Source organism: Drosophila albomicans, chromosome 3, assembly GCF_009650485.2.
Source record: "Drosophila albomicans strain 15112-1751.03 chromosome 3, ASM965048v2, whole genome shotgun sequence".
In the NCBI taxonomy this organism is placed as follows: Eukaryota; Metazoa; Arthropoda; class Insecta; order Diptera; family Drosophilidae; genus Drosophila; species Drosophila albomicans.
Window position 1 is genome coordinate 43,525,951 of NC_047629.2, and position 23,367 is coordinate 43,549,317.

At 41.2% G+C, this 23,367-nt stretch overlaps 1 protein-coding gene across 2 annotated transcripts; it reads left to right on the forward strand.

Annotated features, from left to right (window-relative positions):
- The first annotated feature begins 27 nt into the window (after positions 1 to 27).
- LOC117567759 (uncharacterized) lies at positions 28 to 22,623 on the forward strand. 2 transcript variants are annotated; one of them, XM_034247950.2, is made up of 7 exons: positions 28 to 1,245; positions 16,004 to 16,262; positions 17,129 to 18,172; positions 18,840 to 19,027; positions 19,095 to 21,234; positions 21,305 to 21,574; positions 21,635 to 22,623. In XM_034247950.2, exons 1-7 carry the CDS (start codon positions 941 to 943, stop codon positions 21,839 to 21,841), a joined length of 4,413 nt encoding a protein of 1,470 aa, XP_034103841.1. In that variant the 5' UTR covers positions 28 to 940; the 3' UTR covers positions 21,842 to 22,623. The 2 variants fall into 2 exon arrangements, with proteins under 2 accessions (XP_034103841.1, XP_034103842.1); XM_034247951.2 differs by lacking the exon at positions 28 to 1,245 and adding an exon at positions 13,697 to 13,788.
- The last annotated feature ends 744 nt before the right edge of the window (positions 22,624 to 23,367 follow it).

A 23,367-nucleotide genomic window follows, 5' to 3' on the forward strand; every position in this document is an offset into this window, starting at 1 on the left:
CGGGTCGCTAGCATCAAAAGAAGAATAACATTTGTTGTTGTTTTGTCGTCGAGCAGGAAGCACGTCGCGTCCGCAGCGCGTGAAATGAAAAGTAACACAAATAAATAATAGGTTGTTTGAAAAACAAATCAACAAAAAAAACAAAATAAAAGCTTTCGGTCGCCGACAACGCATTCGAATCGTGCAAATGTGTATATATGTGAGCATAAACAATTCCGGAGATATATGCAACAACAGAAACAACAACTGCAAACCCAATAGCAACAACAATAAATACATCTTTTTTTTGGCCGAGACGAACGTCGTGTGGGCGCGCAAAATCGTTAAATATTGTTGTTGATCGAAAGAAGTGCGAAAAAAATAAATGCACACAATATATATGTGTGTGTATGTATAAGTGATTGAAATAGGCAAAAGAGCACATACACCTCAGTTCCCCCCACCACACGTGAAATAAACACAAAAATAGCAAATATTCAATCAAAAAGAACTGCGCGTGTATTTTGTTTACGTGTGTGTGTGAGTGTAATTTGGCCAAGACAGGAAGAGATCATTTGCCAGCCAGTTTGCCAAAAGAGAGCAGCAGCATCATAACGTCTGCATCTGTATTTCGTATATATGTGTGTTTGCATATTTGCTTGCATGTGTTAGTGAGTAAATGTCAATAAATAAGAAAAAGAAAAGTGCAAAGCGAAAGTTTCGATAGTGTGCGTGTGTAAAAATCTAAAGTGCGTTTTAGTTGCGTCTGATGCATTAGTGTTGGTGAAGTGTTAGACATACCCTCCACCGTTCCCCACACGAAAAGGCGCAAAAGTAAGAAAGAGAAAGAAGCAGAGCGCAATTTGTGTGTTTCAAGTAAATTGCAATAATTTGTGTTGGCTAGCCAGATGTTGTGTTTAATAAATGATTGCGATTCTTGTTGCGCCAGTTGTATGTTATTATGGCCTTGTTGAATAAACTGTTCTTTCCGTCGGTACCAGCAACCGCAACAACAACAACAGCAGCCGCCGCAGTAGCAGCAACATCGCCCACGCAGCAAACAGCACCTCAAACAACAGCAAACCAGATAACAACAACACCAGCGTCAACTACGCTAAATTATAGCCAAACAACAACAGTAGCGGAGGCGGCATCACGTACTCACGCCTCTGCCGCTGCTTCTGCTGTCGCCGCTGGAAATGCCGGCAATAATAATAATAGTTCGTCGTCCGCAAAAGCTACGCAAACGTCCAGAAATTATCTAAGGTAAGTGTTTGACTCTGTCTGTCTATCTATCTATGTATGTGTGTGTGTTTGTTTGCTTGCTAGCTCACATTCACACACTCATGCATATCAATAACTGTATAATTGTTGGAGATCAGCACGTGTCGTGATTCTCGTGTTGAAATTTGTTTGCCAAGTAGCAGTCGAAATGTCTGGCCACACTCACGCTGTCATATCTAACAAAGCCTTAACTAACACCTGGCATTAAGTAGCCGTCGATAAAGGACGTTGGAAAACAAAGGCGCAAACACACACAGGCACACAACCCCTGGGCCGATAGGCAGCTGCTGCATTGCACATGCAGTTTACTCATGGGCAAAAGCGAAATCGAAATTAAGCGAATAGTTTGTGTGCCTGCTCGACTGCTAAATACCCGTTAACGTAGGGTATATGAAACTATTAAAACTATTAAATTTTGTCGTGCCTCACTTCCTTCCTTGCTTGTAATCAGTTAATTAATGAATTTAGGCGAAACCATAGCGATACCTTTCTATGAAAAGCATGCGGGTATAAGAAAGAGTGCAAACACATTCAGATACACACACATTCGCATTCGCCACACACAGATAACGAGAGGTAGTGGAAAGAAAGCATTTCCATTGTCGCCTAGCCTTTGTCGTCGCTCTGTCAATTTGCGACGGCTCTTTATCTCTTCCTCTTGGTGTCTCGTACGCAAATTGGCAAACGCAAACGCAAAACGGGGACAATAAACCCAACAAACATTTGGCAAATGCTTCGATAGCCGTCACGTACGCCAAAAAATGCACTGCTTTCTGTGTGGGGTCCAATTCAATTTGCGTATGTGTCCATTGTGTCTGTGTATGTGAATAGATAACTGTTGCTCTTGTTGTTGCTGTGGGAAAGTCAAAGTGCAAGTCAAAGGTGCGCCCTCTCCAGCAAGCCACCAACACTATTACTAACCCGTGCTGTGCTCTCGCTCTCACACGCGCTCTCTCTTTATTTCCACTTCCCTCTTCCAATGCATTGCTGGTCACACGAGTGCTCACAGATTCGTTCGTATACGATTTCGCTTATTCGTGGGCGCTCGTATATGTTCGTTCTCTCGCTCTTGCTTGTGCTCGCACCAACTTGTCGATCGGCTTGCTGTGGCGTTTGGGGGCACTGTGGGCGACTCTGTGTGCGCGTGTGTCTTTGTATGTGTGTGTGTGGGCAAGACGTGGTGTGGAGGGAGCGGGCGTCAGGCGCAAATGTAAATAAAAACGAATCACATGACTTGCTAATCGGCGTTCACAGTCGCTGCCTGCTCTCGTGATTATTATGTCATACACATTTTGTTGTTGCCTTTGCCGCTGCGCTGTGTGACGTACTCTATAAGTATGTGTGAGTGCGCATACGCATGTGTATGTGGATTACCCTTCTAGAAAGAAGGATATTCTTAGTTGAGCATTCCTTTTAGCTAATTGCGTTTACTTACGCAGCAGCCTGTAGAGTATTTGAAATTCGTTGTGTGAGCGTGGAGGCATGTGATGTGTGTGCGTTGCTTTGTTTTGTTGTTTCCCTGTTAATTCATTTAATTATTATTTATTACGAGTACTGTTTATTTGCTTATGTAGTATGCTGAACTGTGCTCGCGTTTACAATGTTGATTTTTGACGCTTGCACTTTGTTGTCAACCGTTCTGATTGTTGTTGTATGTTTGTTTGTTTGCTTATTGATTGTGTGTGAATGCTCGATCAACAACAGCAACAGCAACAACAACAACGACAACAGTAACAATATCATGAAGAACAATCGCAATCACAATAATAATAATAACAACAGCATTTTCAATTGTTCAATTACAATTTGCATTGCCCCATTCAGTGCTCAACGTGCGCGAATCGTTTGCCTAGCGCGTCTTTTGTTAAATCGATTAACGCGATCAACACATGTATCTAAGTGGGGTACTAAGACGGTGAAGAGGGGAGTGGTTTGCCTCCTTTACCCCTGTCAAATGGCCGATAAGGCATGAAAAATGGCATATGTATATCACATTTGGCCATTTGGCAGTTTCAAGTGTATATTGGCCAATACAGGTGCAAGAAGTATACACATATTTATGGCCAACACTGTCGTACATACACACACACTCAGTGTTGTTGCTGTTCTGCTCCATTCACCATCACGTGATAAACTTTTCACTTTGCTAATTAATTGCGGGGTTTTTGCACTTTGCTAAATGTAAACTTTAAAAATTTGCTGTAGTCGTTAAACTAATGATATGTACGAGGGGGAGGAACACACTGTGTGTTGTCTGTCTGGCGTGTTGGGGGGACAGAGGGACGGTCACACTGTCCGGTGGGTGTGAGTGTGTGCTTAAAGTGTGTCTTAGGTCAGTTTTTGGTTGAGTGCTGTAAAACCAAACAAAAAAATAAAATAAATAAATTTGTGTGTTTACTTTTGCTGACACTTAAAATTAATTTATTAAATTGTTGTTTATACTGACGACACGCCTGGGTAAATTTCCATCAGGTTCTGCGCGCACGACTCTCTATCTATCTATGTGTGTGTGTGTGTGAAAGTGTGACCGTCTGTGTTATCGTTCATTTCCATTTTCAGTTTTTTGTGACTCTGTGGCTTGCGACTAAATTCTTAAGCAAATAGTTGAATATTATTTTTTTTATCTACACTCATAATCATAAGCAAATAATAATCATCGTCATTATGTTAACTACTATCTGTGTGGATTGTGTCAGTCATGCGACTGACCCGACGACTCGTTCCAGCTTTCTAGCCAAGCCCCCCTGCCTTCTTCTTCTGTGTGGCTGTGTGAATCATGGCCAAGTCGTGTCCATATTTAGACATTTGCTAGCCAGTCACATGACTGCGACTGAGACATTCGCATATTTCGTCGACGTCGTCGTCACATTCGAATATGCGAAATTTAAGAAACAACCAGCAAAAAAAAAAAACAAAAAGTAAAGAAAAAAAAACAGATGGAGTGGCATCATGTGTTTCAGCGGCGGCAGCGTTAAGTCCCTAACCCAAATAGCCAAGTCATTTGACGCAGAAGCACACATACCACATACCACATACAACATACACAGATGGTCATATATGTGTTTGTGTGCTTAGTTATTAGCACGTGGTTAATAATTTCCGATAAATTGCCGCCAACTTTCACACGAATTAGCCAAAGCGAGACAGCTCTATACAATCGGATGTATCGGATATTGATAGACGGACTAGAGTTTAGTATATGGTATATGGGTATGGTATGGGAGTTTATCTGTGTCTATGCCGCAATTAGCACTCGATTGTGGAAATTTTATGCCAACAAAGTCTTTTATATTCTCTTATTTCTTACCCATTTTCATGCATATATCTGGTTTTTTTCTTGCAGCTTTTTTGCTTTGTGTGGGGGATCGTGTGAATCGATCGATTTGATTGCTCATCGAGTTCGCGTATAAATCAATCGAGCGACCAGATGTGTGGTATAAATAATATCATTTAGAGCCTTTTGCGGGCTTGCGGTGGTGTGTGCCAAAAATTGATTGTGAATTGGAAATTCATTAATGTCGATAACTGAGCGCAAATTGTTTAAACAAATGTAACGCACGAACGCACGCACACTTACAAAACACACACACTTGCACACACACACATACAGAGACACATCAATCATTAGCGCTTCACATGCCCTATTAATAATACCCCCAAAACCTCACGAGGCTTATGTGGGATATGAAGCTATTGTGCTATTGTTGTGTTATATTGTGATTTACATCGATCGCGACCACCCATTACGAGATCATCTAATGGGCGCCCCAATGTCTGGTGTGATCCATTTTGTTTGGCGTCGTCTGGTCACATTTCATTAGGTCAATTATGTATTTAACTTTGCATTTGTCACTTTGCTGTTGTTTGTTTTTTACTTGATGTGATTGTTTTGTTTTTGTGTTTTTTCTATTTTTATGGAATTTTGTGCACCTTGCGAGGCATAATGTATTTGCGTCGCAGCAGCCTCGTGTCTTTAGTGCAAACAATCACCCTGCTCCATTATCAGCGGGTATATTGGTATATGGGTGTCTGGGCTCTATCTCTGTCTCTGTCTCTATCTATGTGTGCATGTAACTGTGCTAGTGTGTGTGTGTGTGCGTGTGTACTTGTGCGAATCCCAGTCGCAGTCTCGACAACAGTCATTAACAGCTAATTAGTATTGCTAGACTAATAAACTCGCTATAAATTCCGCTACCTTAAAGTGCACTGAAAAGTGTCGAAGGCGCAATAAAAACTTTCAAAAGTTACATTAGCTTCAAAACATATAGAATTTAGTTTTATGAACCTATATTTGATGCTTTATTAATCTTTAAAGCTGCGGTTACAGCAAAAACAAATATATACTTAATTGTTTACCTAATTTCTTACACAATAAACAATAACAATATTAAAAAATATAATTTTTGAATAACAAATTTAAAGTTTTTTGAGTGTTTTCGCGTATAATTTTGAGAAAGAATGTAAAAACAAATATATAATTAATTTTTTACCTAATTTCTTATACAATAAGTACTAAAATATGCAACAATATGAATTTAAACTAAAAAATCAAAAGTTTTTTGATTATTTTGTGATCTTAAACAAACGAAAAAGTTAATATAAATTTAAAAGTTCAGACTCGCATTTCGCAATTCTCTTCAGTTGAAGTAAAAATAGAAATTACAATCACATTTTTGAGAAAAGGCTTTGTTTCTAACGAAAAGCTGTTAAAAGCACATTAAAAGCACAACTTTGAGCGAAAGCCTAACTATTGAAAGTGCTTTCAACAAACAAGTCTTTTATTTCATATGAAATATTATTTTTATAATTTGTCGTGTGAATTTCAAAGAAATAAACAACAACAATTGCTTCACCGCAAATATTCCCAGTCACAGTTCACTTGGTTTTAGAGAGTATAATCACATTTAAATGCCAACGTAGTCGACGTTTGCCACTGTGGCTCCTCCATGTGTGAAGTCTCGTGGTCTGCCAAGTCATATGAGTGAGTCGTCGCAGTCATTGCGCTGTGGCTGCGGCTTTCGTTGTTTTTTTGTTTTGGTATTCGAAGTAGTTGTTGTTGTTATTGTTGTTTGGGACTGATAGCTGGACGCGCTACGTTGTCTGCCTCTGCCTCTGTCACTGTCTGTCGTTGTCGTTGTCATTGTAGTTGTCGTTGGTAATTATCAGTTAACAAAATTGCTTTTGCTTTTCAACGAGCAACGTCAAATTAGACATAATGCCCAAAAAGTGTAGAAAGTGCTGCTGCCCGTCAAGGTGTAAATAATGCTGCTAAGCTCTGTTCACGTCAATTTGGCCTCTTGTTGTTTATACTGCACATATCTCTGTGGCATATCTTGTTATGCATAAATCATTCATCACAATCAATTCCATCTGACTGCCGTTTGCCTTCTGCCTTCTGCCTTCTTCATACTCCCGTTCACCGTCTGTCCGCGTGTCTTTTCGGTATTATGATGTCCACAAATTTATAGCTACAATTGCGAAATTGAAGCCATAATAATAAAAATGCACATTATGGCGAATTATGGTTGCTAAAAAATCAACAGAAATTTTAAATGCACATATATATATATTTATATATCTTGTATGTACATATATATTCATTTATTTATACTATATCATATATGCATGCAATACACAGTACAATCACAGAGATTATTATTAATGCCGTGGCAAGTGGGGCCAGCTTTGTGGTGCCTCATGTGGTAAGCTGGTTAGCTGGAAAGCTGACACAGCGCTTTCTTTTTGCCGCTATCTTGAAATGAGGTTTGCGCTCATGTGACGCAGTTGATGTTTGTGAGCGTGACTTAGTAGAAAGAGAGCCCAATAGTATTTCTATTGTAGATTAAACATTTTTGGTATGTGGCATGCGGTGAATGGAAGGAATGTGAAGAACTTGAAGTATTTATTTATATTTTCTTTTTTCTTAGAAACTATAGTTTGAAAGATGTGGATTGCAGCGCTATAAAACAAATAAATAAATAAAAAACGGAAGAAAAAAATAATAATACTAACTATTCATCTACAAAATGAATATAGTTCAACTCTCTTTTTAATTTTGAGTTGTAATGTTTTGAAATTCCATCTTTAGTTGCATTTTATTGCTTAGATAATCTTTTTTATAAAAGTTGAATATTTTTGCGGTAAATGGAAAGAATGTGAAGAACCTAAAGTATTTATTTATATTTTCTTTTTTCTTAGAAACTATAGTTTGAAAGATGTGGATTGCAGCGCTATAAAACAAATAAATAAATAAAAAACGGAAGAAAAAAATAATAATACGAACTATTCATCTAAAAAATGAATATAGTTCAACTCTCTTTTTAATTTTGAGTTGTAATGTTTTGAAATTCCATCTTTAGTTGCATTTTATTGCTTAGATAATCTTTTTTATAAAAGTTGAATATTTTTGCGGTAAATGGAAAGAATGTGAAGAACCTAAAGTATTTATTTATATTTTCTTTTTTCTTAGAATTCGTAGCTTAAAAGAAGTGGATTGCAGCACTATAAAACAAATAAATAAATGAAAACTAGAGACAAAAATAATAATAAAAATATTAAATCTAAAAAATAATATAGTTAAATTCTCCTTTTAATTTTAATTTGTAATAATTAGAAAATTCATTTTTAGTTGCATTTTATTGTTCAGGTAATCTTTTCTTTAAAGTTGAATATTTCCATATTAATATTAAATCTAAAAAAGTAGTAATTAAACTCTTTTTTTCATTTTAATCATTTTATTGCTTAGATAATCTTTTTTAAAAAAGTGGAAAAGTTCCATTAGAATTATGCAATTAATGTAGGTTTAAAACGAAACTATTAATGTTTACAGTTTCAACATTCATGTTATTGAACTTTGGGGTTCAACAAGATTATTTTTTAGCATTTATTTTCAGGTAAACAAGTGAATGTGACGCTGTCAAAATGTTATTGCACTACCCGAAAGGCAAAACTTTGACACTAGCTTTATAGTCATTATTTCGTCATCGGGCGGCACAAAGTTTACTCACTTCGATGTGTTGTGTTGAGTGACGCTGTTAATGTTAATGCACATTTAAGCCCAATTTCCTGAAATTTACGTATGTGCTGACAATGTTAATGCTTAACTGGAATCTGGACATTTAAATGAAATTACGCTATTTGCTTTGGCTCTTTAGATTTATTAATAACCCAAACTCCACCCCAAACAAATGTGTATAATTGGGCATGATCAATTGATATTTTGCCTATGCCTAATGAGTATTCACTCGTTTATTATAATTTCATTTATGTTTACTGATTTTATTATTGTTATTGACTTTCGCTCAAAATGTTAAGCTCATTTTAATGAGTGCATTGCAATGATGAATCGCCATTTGTTTTGCTTTGGTTCCGTCACCTTTATTTTGTATTTCGTTGACCGCTCCCATCTTGACTCACCCTCCCATATGGCAGATATATCTAGGTGTGTGTGCGTGTGCGTGCCTCCGTGTGTATGTGTGTGTGTGTGTGTGTGTTTGTTAATCCAACGTCACATGATCAAAAGCAACTCCCCCGCCGAGCTGTTGAACTGGTTCGCAGTTCCACTTCGGCTTCTGGTTTCTCCGTCTCGTTCTCGTTCTTTTTGTTTTACTTTTTGTGCTTTTAGTGGTTCTATTCATTGATCGCCGAGTGACGCAGAGGGGGCGGGGGGATCGGCTTGGGGAGGCGAGCAAGGCATGCTGCTGGTACTTCATTCATTGTTTGTGTTGATTTTAGCATTGCCTCAAGTGTCACTTGGCAATCAGACGACGTCGCGTCGCTGTCGCCGTCGTCGTCGCCGTCGTCGTCGTGGTCTGGTCGTCATTTGCTCATTTGTTTGCCTGATACATTTCTCATGTTATTGTGGGCTATTACCTGGCCCACCACTCGCCTGGGACCTGACAACGTTGGCAATTACCACGACAACAACAACAGCAACAACATCGACAACTACTGTGGCCGATGACAGACAACGCCTTTTGGCAATTTGCTTTGAACTTGACATTCGATTATTTGCGCACTTGAACAACGGGCTGCTTGGTTGACGCAGGCCGAAGCGGGGCCGGGGGTGAAGGTCGTTTGCTCTTTAACCACTTATCTATTGCGCACACCACAGTTATTTACATTTATATATATTAAATATCTGTCTATATAGAGTATATATATTTGTTTATAATAGAGCTGCATCTCATGATAATGATAGGCAATTTGTTGTTGTTACCAAACAAACGACTCTGCGTTGTCTCTGTCTCTGTCTCTCTTGTTCCCGCTGCTGCAGTCGACGTCGACTGCGACTGCGACTGCGACCGCAACTCGCCTGACTTTTGCGCCTTTTGCCGGCAGAGGCAGCTTGTTGTCATTTTCATTGTCGTTCAACAGCGCTCGCTGTGCTTTTAACGCTGCCAACGTCGCTGCCGGCAGCGACGCCATCGTCGCCATCGTTGGGTTGGTTTGGTCATGTGACTTGTTGTATGAAGCAACTGGTTGTTGTAGCTGCCGTCGTTGTTGCTGTTGCTGTTGTTGCTGTTTGCTGCTGCTGCTGTTGCTGTTTCTGTTTGCTGTCGCTGTGTTGCTTTTGCTTTGTTGTAGTCACTTTGGAAATCTGTTTTTATTTGCACGCTCTCTTTCACACACACACTGACTCAAACAAAGACACACATACAGTACCACTTGCACACACACTTACACACACACAGACAGTGTAATGCGATTAAAAGATGTTGCCGCTTGATTTGATTATGGCTACAAATTGCAGCCTATATATACGACTATATATAGTCTTAGGCACGTATATATGTGCGCATATATCTGTACTTACACTCACATACTTATACACTGTATTTATAGTTGTTATATTCGCTGCAAGAAAGAGTTTGATGACTGCGTGGCAATGTTTGCTTAAGTTAAAGACGCTTTGTTTTATATGTATGTATGTATTAAGTGCAAAATCTTGCAATGTTTGCTATAGCTAAATATATTTTTTGAGTACATAGATTTATTCAAGTGGAGAATCCGTACAATCTAAAAGTAGTCTCTAAACAAACACAGTTTTGAAAATTAAATTTAAACCAACACTTTCGTTAGTTTAGTAGAAAAATCGTACTATCTAAAAATAATACCTTAGCAACACAGTATTGCACCTCAAATATTAATCAAACCTTTCGATTATTGACTTACAATCTTAATGACTTGGTAACTAGATATTAAAAGTCGATTTTACGCTCATTAATTTAAAGGCAACATTCACATCAAACACAGGCCACAGATCAAGTTTGCCACACCCACTGCCTCAGTATTTTTTCCAATTACAAGCAACTGATAATAAATGTGAAAGATTTAGCCTTGGTTTTCAGCTGACCAACTGACCCGAGAGTTCTGCATAAATTCTTAAGTAATAATTTGATTAATCTAATGTTGTATACACTTGATTAGGTCGATTCTTAGCAAAACTAATGCGCAGTACCGAGCTGTCGATCACGGTCGCTTGTTCTTGATTGCTTGCGTTATAATTGCTCGATTTATAGTAAATCCAAAAGGGCTAATCAGAGGCACTTAACATAATTCAAGTGTTTGGCGCTGATAAGCGGAACCGTACAGCATATCAATCATATTTGGAACATAGCACCCACCGTACTTCCCTTCCCCTCTCCCCTCTTTCCATAGTGGTGCTCCTCTGTTGCCTTGGCCCAGCAAGTAAACGGCAGCGGCGCCAACACAACGCAATCTGCTCAACCAAAAAGCCCGCGGGGCGAAAAGAGTCTCTTTTTTTTCCAACCAACACATATGAACATTTCTGTTTGTACATAATATACTTGAGTGTATGTGTGAGTGTGTGTGCACACATAAGTTAATGTATTTGCTTAGTATTGTTTCTGCTGCTTTATTTTATTATTGTTGCTCGCCTTTTGTTTTGCTTGCGTAGCTGAAAAATAAAGCATGTGATCCAAGCATATGGCAAGCAGCAAGAGCCGCGCAGGCAAGATCAAAGCGACTGAGCGAGATGGCACCACTGTCGGAGCAAGATGGCTACAAAGTGCAAGAAAGTGAGAAAGAGTGCGAACGATGCGATGCGAGGCGAGGTGAGACGACCGCGAGCTTAAGTTCGCCCTTGCAGCAAAAGCTCAATCTGTCGACAACCCCCACAGCAAACAGCAACAACGACAACAGGGTGTCACGGCATTGTGTGCATCGCAATACACCCTGTACACACACAATGCGATACAGTTATACATTTCCAGCATCGTGACTGAGAGTTCGATTACCCGCTGCAAGGTTATGCTAGGTATCAGTCGCCGTTGCTCTTGAGTTGACTTTAAAGCCGCGCGCACTCTCGAGGAATACTTAAAAAGCTCGTTTCCTCTAATCGACAAATGAACATCGAAAAATTAAATCTAAAAATACCGCAAATACTCCAACTGAACAACACAAAATGTGAAGCAAAGTATTAAGGAAATATAAAAACGCATTCGCCAAATTCGATTTAAATTGTTCCTAGGGGAAAATGCGCTAAAATAAAACCACTGTCTGGTCTTATTTTTATTTTTACACTCTTGGGCAAACTTTGAGATACATTCGTTCATGTTGCGCTGAAACGTGATACAGCTGAATCAAATGCATATAGGAAGTTGTTATTACAGATTTCTGTCATAGGAAGTATTAGACGAAACTTAAGTAGGCTATGAAACATTATACTATGCACTTTATTACAGCTTACTTCTGTAATTTGGAATCATTATTTATTGCCTTTTTGCCGGAAATAATCCAAAAGTCGAATCGAGCAATTGTAATAAGAGTAATTCACTCTTTTTTAATGCAGTTCCAGCAAAACTTGCAATTCGCAACTGGCTGCAAAGAAATGCAAAACTTTGCTGCAAAGTTGGCAAATGTCGCAAGTTTATTTATTTTTAGTGTTTACCCTGGGTGAATCATATCGACAAATGGGTCGATTGTATCGTTTTACAATTATGGTTTCCGCCCGTCAAACTGATGCACAACTGAAGTTTGATTTCCATTGAAAAGAAGTGGAACGAATTCGATGATAACACGGCTAATGCGAGGACATTGATTACAGTCGGTTAATAGAAATTGAATTCCCATTCGGATACCCAAAAAATTACTAAGTATAAATAACAAATTAAATATAGAGTGAGAGATTCATTATCTTTAGATTATTTGCTAAATGTTGTGAAATTACGGTATCAATGAACTCCCAACTGTGCGAGTTTTACGATACCAGACTGATTAGCTGCGCTATTTCATCATCATCATGCAACGCCAAAAAAACATCTATCTTGAAATGTTTTACCTCTCTACCTTCCTTTTTTTAATGAATGAGTTAAGTATGAAAGTTAGTTTTGATGGGCGCCTGGCGTCAAGAGTTGGAGCAATAAACCAAGTGTTGGTTGTAGGAAGTCAGTGGGTCAGTGGCAGGTCGATCGCTCATACGACACGTAGGCCAGTGGCAGGCCAGGCAGGTGTCAAAGTCCAGTTCCGCGGACTTATCGACTCTCGACTCGCTGCGACTCTAATCCATCACAAAAGTGTCTGATTTGTTTTTATTTTGCAGCTTTTTTTTTTGCGCGCGCTGCTCTTTGTTGTTGTTGCCTGTTTGTTAAACAAAATATTAACACATCACTCTTCTCTGACAAGACAATGTGTGTGTGGTGTTGTTCTATCTGTGTGTGTGTGGTGGTTGTGCTTGTGTTGTTGTGTGGTGGCACATGTGATGCTCGTCGTCGTTGTGTCGCAGCTGGACGCGAATCATGTGAGCAGCGCGCGCCGTGCTTTTTGCCGCACCTCGTCTCTTTGAGTGCCTCCACTGACGACACTGCTGCCTCGCCTGCTTCGCCTGCCTGCCGCGTCAATTGAAGTGATTCGCCCTGCCACCGCGCACCGCCAACACACACAGAGAGAGAGACTGTTGTGCCCCATGAGGCGCAGTCGTCAGTGTTCAGTGTTCAGTCGACAGTCGTCGCCGTATCTGCATAAATATATATACTATGTGTGGCTGAGAGATACGTATGTGTGTGTGTGTAGTATGTTATATCGATCAGGCGCGCGCGAGTACCCGAGTCTATACCGAGTACTAGCAGCGAGCACTCATACTTACACTCACTCTCATATTCAGACGTGCGCGTCGCTGCCTTGAGGTACTTTTCAGTTCTGTTCTGTTCAGTTTCTGTTCGATTTCGTCTGCTTTTTTTTTTTTTTTTTTTGTTTTTGTTTCGTTTATCGTTTTGTTGTTGCTGTTGTTGTCCGGGACGTTCCGATGCGATCCGATCCGATCCGTTCCGATTCGCCCCATTTCGCGATTCACAACGCCTTGAACTTCATTTGGCGTCTAGCATCGCGGCCATAAACACTGCGCTCGCGTTGCTCGATCGTTCTACTTCCAGCCAAATATTGGATATACATATATATATAAAGTGTACGAATATATTCATAGCGCGCGAGTTGGTTGAACGCGTCCACTTCCAACAACCCACAAAACAAACCCATCCGCATGCATACGGCGCCATTGAAATACACGTAAGCTCCCCCTCATTTACTGACCAAAGCTCACATTATGTTACCTCCGCCTGTCCGTCCATCCGTCCGTCTGTCTGTCTGTCCGGCCTCAATTTTTGAAAATAACCGCGGATCTGCACTCGTGATCCCAGTCGGGCCCACACTAACTAATCTATGTGTCTCACATAGAAAATTCCCCCTTGGGCCTCTTATCGCGGTCTCATAAAACACGACCAAATTAAGCAATAAAGCAGAGTATCTACCTCCCACCCCCGCTTCCACCCGCTCTGAGGAGGAGGACTAGGCAGTCATAAAGCATTAAGAGCTGAAATTTTCGTTAATTATAGCGCTAATTTAGTCAGTTGGCGTATTCTCAATTTAGCGCTACTTATTGTTAGAAGTCCCACAATCCATTTATAAGCCCCACTAAAAATAAATTAGAACCTCAAATCTGAAATTGGTTGACGCGATGTCGAGTGCTTTTTGAAAGTGTGTGTGTGTGTGTGTGTGGGAAGTGATCAATGTTTTTGGGTGATCAGGAATTTAACGATTTCCCCTCTCACTTTGTGATTGTGTTTTCCTATTTTTTTTTGCAAGTCAGCATTTGTTTTCACATCCGATAACCGATAACACCGACAAGTTATTCTTATGTCTGGCACACGATCTAATCGCAAACATCATAAAAACGCCCAAAATAAAGAAAAAAAGAACACAAACTTAACTCGGAACTACAGAGAGAAAGAAAGAAGAGTAGAGAAAGAGAAGAGAGCAAAAAGAAAACAGAGGCAAGAGGAACATAGGGAGGGGATGGGGGTTATCAGGGTCGCAAGTATTTTGTATTTTGTATTTTTGCCGTGAGTAATCGTCACGTGCCGTGTGTTCATGTGTGCTATATATAGAGCGAACATACAATTTATACACCCCATCCCCTCCTTCCTCTTCACCTCCCTCCCAATTTCTCGATTTGACAATGAATAGAGGAGCACTTCACTAAGATTATGCTACTGCGACGTAGCGAGTGAATTTGTTGAGGAGGAGAAGAGAAGAGACGCTGTAATTTGTTTCGAGTGCGGATTCATTTCATTTCATTTTCGCTAAGGAAGATGAGCAATTGTTGACCAACTGTTGTTGCCTTCAGTCGGGGAATTATTCACGCTCTCGGAGAACTGTGATTAACATCTCTCTGATATCATATGATAGTAAGCGCTAATCTCTATATTTATATTTGTGAATATACAAGTATATTCTGAACTTCAGCCACTGCGTTTGTGATTGTGATTGTTTGATTGCGATTACGATTATGATTATCATATACTGTATTTACGATGGTAAATATTTTTGTCAGCTGTGTGTGGCGATTTGTTGATTGGTATCGGGGAATTAATATGATATGATAGTCAGCTGTTATCTGCTCCAAAATTTAAGTGGAACTAGCGAAACTAACATTATCATATTGCCATAATAGTCTATTAGTTTATTTGCATGATAGTAAATTATATTATTGTTCCGAAATTTTTGTGGAATTTTGTACTTAGATTAACGTAGTTCTCGTGATTGCTATCAATCAGCTTAAAGCGATAGTTTTTCCTAGAATACTATAAATGTTTTGATTATGTTCGAAGGAATTTTTTAACGTTTTCATTGAGAGATTTTCTTGAGTTGCATTTGGTAATCTATTTGTGGAATGTTAGAAAGCAAAACAATGATGACTGTGTATAAAGATTATTTGACTATCTTACAGTAGCTAACGATAATCATAACATGTGATGTCTTTTTTATAAAGCAAACGAATTATTTTGAATTAGGAATGTGAATTATCACCCTCAAGATAAGTTTTCTTCATTTGCTATGCCATAAAAATTGTGTGATCTACGCAAAGGAAGTCTTATGAATAGAATTTCACTTTCTTCTATTATAGGACTGTTCTTTTTTGACATAATATGGGATCAGTTGTATTTTAAAAGTTAAATAAAGTTGGCAAATGATATTTTATCTATTTTTACTCTATGTCTATTAATTGCACCTTCACAGCCTTCCTCATTCGAAAGTTTTGCGTACATTGCTCGTGACTCGTGACTCATGACCTTAACCATTGTCGCAATCCCCAAAAACTTTGTGTAACATACGATTCGTGGGTGTCGACTGAATGTGCCAAAAATTTGTGCGTCATCTGAGGCACATATTACCTATCTCTTTCCTATAACTAAGGTTGTTTCTTTCTCTTTTGCTTTTGCAGCCAATTCCCCTTCGATGTCAGCCAGGTGCGCGTTTTGCTTTACAAAGAGGACGACAGCCATGGACGCCGGCTGTTGTTCGACTCGCACGCCTTGCAGAAGGTGACGTTGAAGGATTCGTCGAGTGCCACAGCTGGCGGTGGCAAGTTCCTCAAGAATGAGAAGTTCACGACGCTGCAGAATGGCAAATTGCAGGCCAAAGCACATTCCAACAACAACAGCAGCAACCTGATCGAGGTGTGCCCCGAGTATGGCTACAAAGTAAGTGAATCACCATGTTTCTTTTTAATTCCTAAACTCTCCTTTCTTTGCTTATGCATTTTCTTTAAGTCTTTCATTGTCTGATATAATCCTGATGTAATCTCCTTCCTTAAATCACTATTACTACTCTAAGTTCTTCTTAATATTGCATTCTATCTCTATTATTTCCTAAGCTCTGTCCAAAAACTTATCTGATTCCTCCTCAACTTGTATCTCATTTTCTTTTATCGTTTCATCTTAAATTCCTTAAGTCCTGATCTAGCATCTGGTATCCTTGCCTTTTCATTTTTTCAAAAATTCTCTTTTTTTTTGTCAATTTTATCTAGATCTTCTTCTTAAGCTCTTTCTTTAATTCCGCTGCATTTTCTATAAATTCTGCTCAAATTCATGTCTTTCTTCTGCCTTAGCTTCTGCTGCAATTTCGTATGTTTTTTCCTTAACACGGGAACAATATTCTCTATTGTTTCAACTTAAATTTCTTTGCATACTCTATTTCTTAATACTCTTTTTTCACTACTAGTAAGAACACAATATGCCGTACAATTGTGATTTAATCCCTCGTTTCTTCACCTGTTTTAAAATCTCTTCCATTATTCCTAAATTCTTGCTATAATTTCTTTGTAAACACTTCTTAGTTCCCCTACTTCTTCATCTTCTTTAAAACTCTGATGGTTTTCAGTCCCCGTTCTTACTCAACTTAATCTCCAATTCCGTTTATGTCTTTCTTAACTCAACTACTAAGATCACTCTGTCTTACTATAATCGCTTGTTTCTTCACCTGCCTTACAATCTCTTCCTTTTATTCTCAATTCCTGCTAATCTAAACCTTCTCTAATCCCTCTCTTCGTCACTATCTTATTCCACAGCACAATCGTCCGTCTGGCGCAGACATCACGCCCATTGGCGAGATGGTTTTTGGCTCGCTGGCCATGTCCTTTTGCGGCACTGCCTTGAAGGTGCACTGGTTGCCACAGCCCGCAAGGATACTCTGCTCTCAGGTCTATCTTACACCCACTGCCAATGGCGGAGCAGGCGGAGCTGGAGGCCATTCGCCGTACTCGACGCTCTCGATGAACAGCCTCACCCCGCGCAGCTCGATTTGCAGCGAACACGGCTCGATGGATGGTCTCTCGATGAACTCGTTCTCCATGCCGTTCAGTGTGAGCGTGGGCGGCAGACAGATGAGTCTGACGCCACCGCTGGATGTGCCCGTAGCTGCCGATCAGCATTCGTTGTCGATAGCGGACAGTGGACCGCGCTTCTCCTCCACGTACAGCAATGCCACCGACTCGGGTTACTCGGCCAGTGCCTCGGGCAGTGGGAGTGGTACAGGTGGCCCCTATTCCAGTGGAGATCAGTGGTCGTATCAGTATTCCACACGCAGCAGCCTAGGGAGTGTGATCTCCGATCAATCGGATGCCATGCGTAAGCTCAGCCTCGACGATTGGAGTTTCTTTGCCAGCTCGCCGCAGCTGGATGAGTTTGCCAGCGATGGTTGTCTGCAGCGACGAATCTCGCGCAATTTGCGCACCTCCTTCGAGTATGAGCATTCCAAGCATGACCTTATCGGTTTCCTCAGCGACAATGTGCAACTGAATGGCGGCGGCTCCGCTGGCAATCAGGCTGCCACAGCCGGTGGCAGCGAGGGAGGTGGCATGGCCCCTCCGCAGTACAGACGCGCCAGCTACTGTGCGAATGAGTCGCGCAGCAATCCCGAGATGGGTCGACGTCAGGCAAATCAGCGACGTAGGCACAAGCTCGGGCTTGCTGTCTGCATTACGATGAGTGAGTCCTTTGAGGAGGAAATGGAGCTCTTCTGCAGCGAGCACATTGCGCTGCTCGAGTCCATGTTGAGTCGACTGCGAGCGAGCACAGAGCATGCTTACATTAATCACAAGAACTTTCTGCAGGTGAGTTAGAGATGAATTTATTATTACATTAGAATACAAAACAAGCTTCTCATCAAAGTCATAAAACATATTTATAATCAAAATCATGCATCAGAATTACCTAACAGTTTGTTTGAGAGATCAGAGATCAAAGGGTCTCTAACAGTCGAATGTTGATATCATACTTTGCTGTCAAACTCACCTTAAATGCAGTTTAAGAATAAGGTATAGCTGTTGAAATATTTTGATTAAGAAATCATTAGTTAAGGTTCTCTTTGAGGATCAATTCTTAGAAATGTTCATAATTAAACAAAGGGTTTTCCACTGTAGAATGTTCCCAACATCCTTTGTTATGAAATACTTTAAATTCAAGTTCAGAATCAAGATTGATAAATAGTCTTATTTGATCGAGAAATCATTATTAGTTGAGGTATAATTTTATAATGATTTTTCCGCATCGATTGTAGAAGATAAAAGGGTCTAGAGCAGTCAAATGTTGGTATCATACTTTGGTATTAAACACATTTTTAACTGAAGTCCAAAAGTTGTAATAACTATGACGCTGGTTTGCTTAGATTATAAGGAATCTTTATAATTTGTTAACTTGACATTGAGCACTAAAGGGTCTCTTACAGTCAAATGTAGCTATCACATTATCCTAATATTTTTTTCCTACTCTTGCTTGCAGATCATGTTCCAGGCATGGCAGGATGCACAGCAGTGGTTTAGCGATCTGTTTACGGCGCCGCGCATCAAGACGCCCGTCTGGCTGAGCATCACGACTAGCGGAAGCAAGTACTCCAAAACTGTGGCCGAGCGTTTCATCAAGGAGCTGTGCGATCTGCTCTCTTTCGCCGACACCAAAGACTCCAATTTGTAAGCATTAAATAAAGACTATTTATTTTTCTTACTAATTAACAAAGATACTATATCTTTCTTGCAGCTTCATTAGCACCATGTTGACAGGTATTCTTACCAACCATCTGGGCTGGGTGGCCACCGTCTCAGCGTTCAATAGCTCTCGGTCTAGCGGTTCAGGTTCCTCGGCTGCTTCGGCGGCCATTGAACGACGTGCGAAGCTACTACAAGTGGCTCAAAAGCATCCGTACAATGCGCTGTGGGCGCAACTCGGAGATTTGTATGGCGCCATCGGCATGCCACCCAAGCTGGCGCGCACTATCATCTATGGCACCGAGAAGATGTGGGTGGAGAAGCTGCTCAATGTGTTGACCTATTTCATACGCTGCAGCGAGGTGCGACGTGCCGCCAAGCGTGAGGATTTCAACAAGCAGTTGATCAACGAGCTTGTCGTTGGCCAAACGAATCAGGAGCGGCACAAGAGTCCGCCCACGCTACGACGACGTCCTGCAGCCACAACGGGATTGGGCGGATTGACGCGCACAACAACGTGCAAGCAGAACCTCAACGCCATTGTGGATGATGATGATGAGTCTTTGCTGTTGCAGCAACAGCAGCAGCTGGATGAACTGGATAGCGGCGATGATCAGCAGCAGTTGGATGAAACTGATGCTCAGTTCATTGGCACCACACTGAAAAAGAACGAAATTCCAACGGTGTTGGCATTTCGTGACTCGCATTTTGTGCAGCAGGAGCTGCGTATTGGCAACTATCTCATGGACACGGGCATCGAGAAGAAATCGCTGTTGGCGAAGCAGGCGCAGCAATATTTTCGTACTGGCAAAGATGGACGCATCAGGCTGACGGTGACGACGCCTGAGAATGTGGAGCTCTACATGGAGGAAGAGTCGAATGCTGGTTCTGTGGGCACCGGTGGCAGCATCGATGATGGCGCCATCGAAGCTTTGGAATTCGATGAAGTCAAATCGATGCCATCGCCAGCAGTGGAATCATCGGTTCAGCAGCAGCAGCAGAGCAAAAAGAATTTCTTCTGGAACATGGTGCCAACAGCGGGCGTTAAGGAGGGACTGAGTCTCAGCGATCTGGCCAAGCTGCAGCAGGGCGTCAAGATTATCAATCGCAAGCTAGAGCGTCGTTGCAGCAGCTACTCTGTGGAGAGCAGTTCACCGCCTGAACCGCTGGAACCTTTGGTGCATGAGCGACGCGTCTCGCATTTGTCGCTCTCCGATTTGATAACGCAGAACAGCATGGGCAAGAGCGGACGCATGACGTGGGGCATTGAGCCCATCAAGGAGAACGTTAGTCTGGAGGAGCAAATCCATTTCGATCAATGCAAAAAGCTCATTGAACGCGAGCACGGCATCAGTCGTCAGACCGCTGTGGACAATGGCAACGGCGTTGTCTTTGTGCTGGGCGACAATGAGCCACTGATCAATCTCAAGAAGAGCAACGAGGATCTCAACGAGGACAACGAGTCCAAGCCACAGCTGCTGTGTGCACTGCATCAGCGCACCCATGACGCCACGATGGCCAACAAGAAGCACTCGGGCATGAAGTTCAACTTTGAGCAATATCCGCAGATTGCGACCAACTACATGAAGAGTAAGAATCTGGTCATGTCCAACAACTACGATCTGCTGATGGACAAGGCCAGCAAGCTGGAGGCCAACGAATCACTCAAGCCCAGCGACAGCAGCGTCACGCTGCAACAGCAGCAAGAACAACAGCAGGCGGAGCTGGCAGCCAGCAGCAGCTCAACAACTGTGGGCAGCGATCGTTGCATTGTGTGCATCAACAGTGGCAGCGCCACCTATCAGACCCCTTCGAATGCCACCGAGTTGGAGTTCGAGACGGATGAAGTGCATTGTTACAACGAGAGCAGCAACAGTTCGAGTGTACTGCAGACAGTCAACTCGGCTGCCTCCATCGACACGCTCAAATCGATGCCGGAGCCACTGACCACGCCCAATTATACGCGTCGGGCGCAGAACAAGCGGCTGCCCTCGCAGCGCAGCTCTGTCTCGTCGGTGGCAGCCAAGTGTGCGGCTGTCAATGAATCGCAGCAATTGCTCAAGCTGCCAGTTCCGGGTATCAAGGAACTGCCACAGGAGGACGAACCACCGGGTGACAAATTGCGCGCCGGTTTCATTCCATCGCTGTTACTCAGCGTCAGCGATCACTACGTCTCCGACATGGTGCTGCAGGTGAGTTCAATTATTGTCAATACTTTTGCCAAGCAATTTCTATAATAGTTTATTCTTTTTTATTTTGTAGGGCACCTGTGCGCCGCCCAACAAGTGGGAAATGAATCTACGCGAGGATCTGGCGCTGGCCGCACGTTCTGCCTCGCTCATCTCACAGCCGGCGGAGAATATCGCCATTGTGGCCGATATGGACAAGTGGGATGTACGTTTAATCTCATCACAGCTGCAGCAATTCCCCTATGCCGGCGGCCAAAGCTCGCCGGTGGGCATGTCACAGCTGGTCTCCAGCATGCTCGAAACTGTTCAAGCCATGCACGTTGGCGGCATACCCGCCTATGAGGTAAGTCGAGCACGTTTCTTTGCTGACTATCATGTTATTAATCATCTCTGCTCTTTGCAGTGTCTGGCATTTCTGGAATCGAAGCTGCAGGAAATTTATTTGCAATCAGAAACGCTGGCCGCATTTCTGCTGGAAACGGATCCGTGTCGCCTGAGCGACATCACAACACCGTTGCAATTATCGGAGAACGATGTGCCGCTGCTTCTCTCCATTGCGTATATACACACGCCGAAGATTAGTCGCAAGTGTGGCATCAGCTTCAGATGACAGACGCTCAGCTGCAGCTGAGAACAGGACCAAACCATTGCCAAAACCATCATCAACATCAACGTTATCATCGTTAGCATCATTATGTTCATCTCACGCATCATCCAAAGCATAGCGAAACAAGCAAATACTCCAGCGAATTTTCATTTCACTGATTTTGTGATATATTTTTATGAATATAGCGTGTAGTAAAATCAGGTTATTCTTAGTTAGGACGTATATAACAAACAGGCAAGCAGCTCACTCAACACACATAACATAATACACAAACAAACAGGAGAAATGCATGCACTTATCCATCCATCCAAATGCATAAATAACAAGCACTTAACCATATATTCATTATGATTATTATATATTTGGGATATGATTTAGGGAACCCACTTATCGCGCAGTCACATGAAGAAGTATTGTAAATTATTTGATTTAGTTTTTAGTTAGCATGATTGTGGGACACGACTTAGCAGCACTCCAGCAGTTTGCTATTATCGATCGATCGATTGTACTCGTGCTCCTCCCCCATTTAGTGTTTCAATTAGATTTAATAATTTATGACAGCAATAATCTAATTATCGATCTAATACTTACAAATAAGTTTACACACATACACACATACAAGGGCGGGAGCGCAGCTTATAATTGTAAACATTCGAGAATTAATTACATCGTAAACGGTACATATATTATATGTATGTATATAGCAATTAAGTATAACAAGCAATGGATAAATTTGTATACGTATTTTTGAAACAAAAGATAAAAAAACACTTCTAAAAACTTAACATTGCGTTTTTTTAATAGGCCAGGAAATCTAGCATCAATTGAAACTTATTTAACCTAATTAGATAATAACCTGGCGGGTTTTAAAAAATTGGTTGCCTACTTTCAGGCAGGCGCAAATAAGGAAATTTACTGCGACTGCGCGCAGTTCAACTGGCCAAAAGTGTTGCCTACTTTTAGGGTGAAACCAGCTTTGTTTTGCTCTTTTCTAGGATATCCTGCGGTGTCCTGGCAAAAGGACACATTTTTTATGCTCCCTGAAAGCAGCTCTATCGATTGGCATTCAAGGATTTTCAAAATTTTCTGAAAAATTTGCTCAAATTTTTATAAGGGCACGCAAAAATTGGTCTAAAATCACAAAATCGGCTGTAACTTCGTTATTTAAAGGACGATTGGAATGTCCTTTGGTATGCAGATAGTCCTCGTTAAGATAACTCGAATGACTATCGAAAAAGGACGAAAGTCCTTCCAGGAAACGCAATAAAACGACTTTTTACCTCACAGAAAATAAGCTATAACTCGAATGTCCTTTGAAGGATCTGGTTAAAACTAGTGTCAAGCGACGCCTTTTAGATAGGCCTATCGATGTACCGAAGGACATTCAAATCGGATTATTGGTTTCGCAGTTATCAAGGATTTTATGTTTAAGAACACTTTTCACATGATTTTTGAATGCAAAATTTTCTCCTTGAGGATTTGCAGAGTACATTTGTTTTTTGTATCTTTTAGTCGATAGATTTCAAATA

Excerpts from the sequence above, each read along its gene's own strand:
- LOC117567759 (XM_034247950.2), top strand. The coding sequence starts at position 941 with ATGGCCTTGTTGAATAAACTGTTCTTTCCGTCGGTACCAGCAACCGCA. Across the intron at positions 18,173-18,839 it reads ATCACAAGAACTTTCTGCAG|ATCATGTTCCAGGCATGGCA; the intron begins GTGAGTTAGAGA and ends TCTTGCTTGCAG. Across the intron at positions 21,575-21,634 it reads GCGGCATACCCGCCTATGAG|TGTCTGGCATTTCTGGAATC; the intron begins GTAAGTCGAGCA and ends TGCTCTTTGCAG.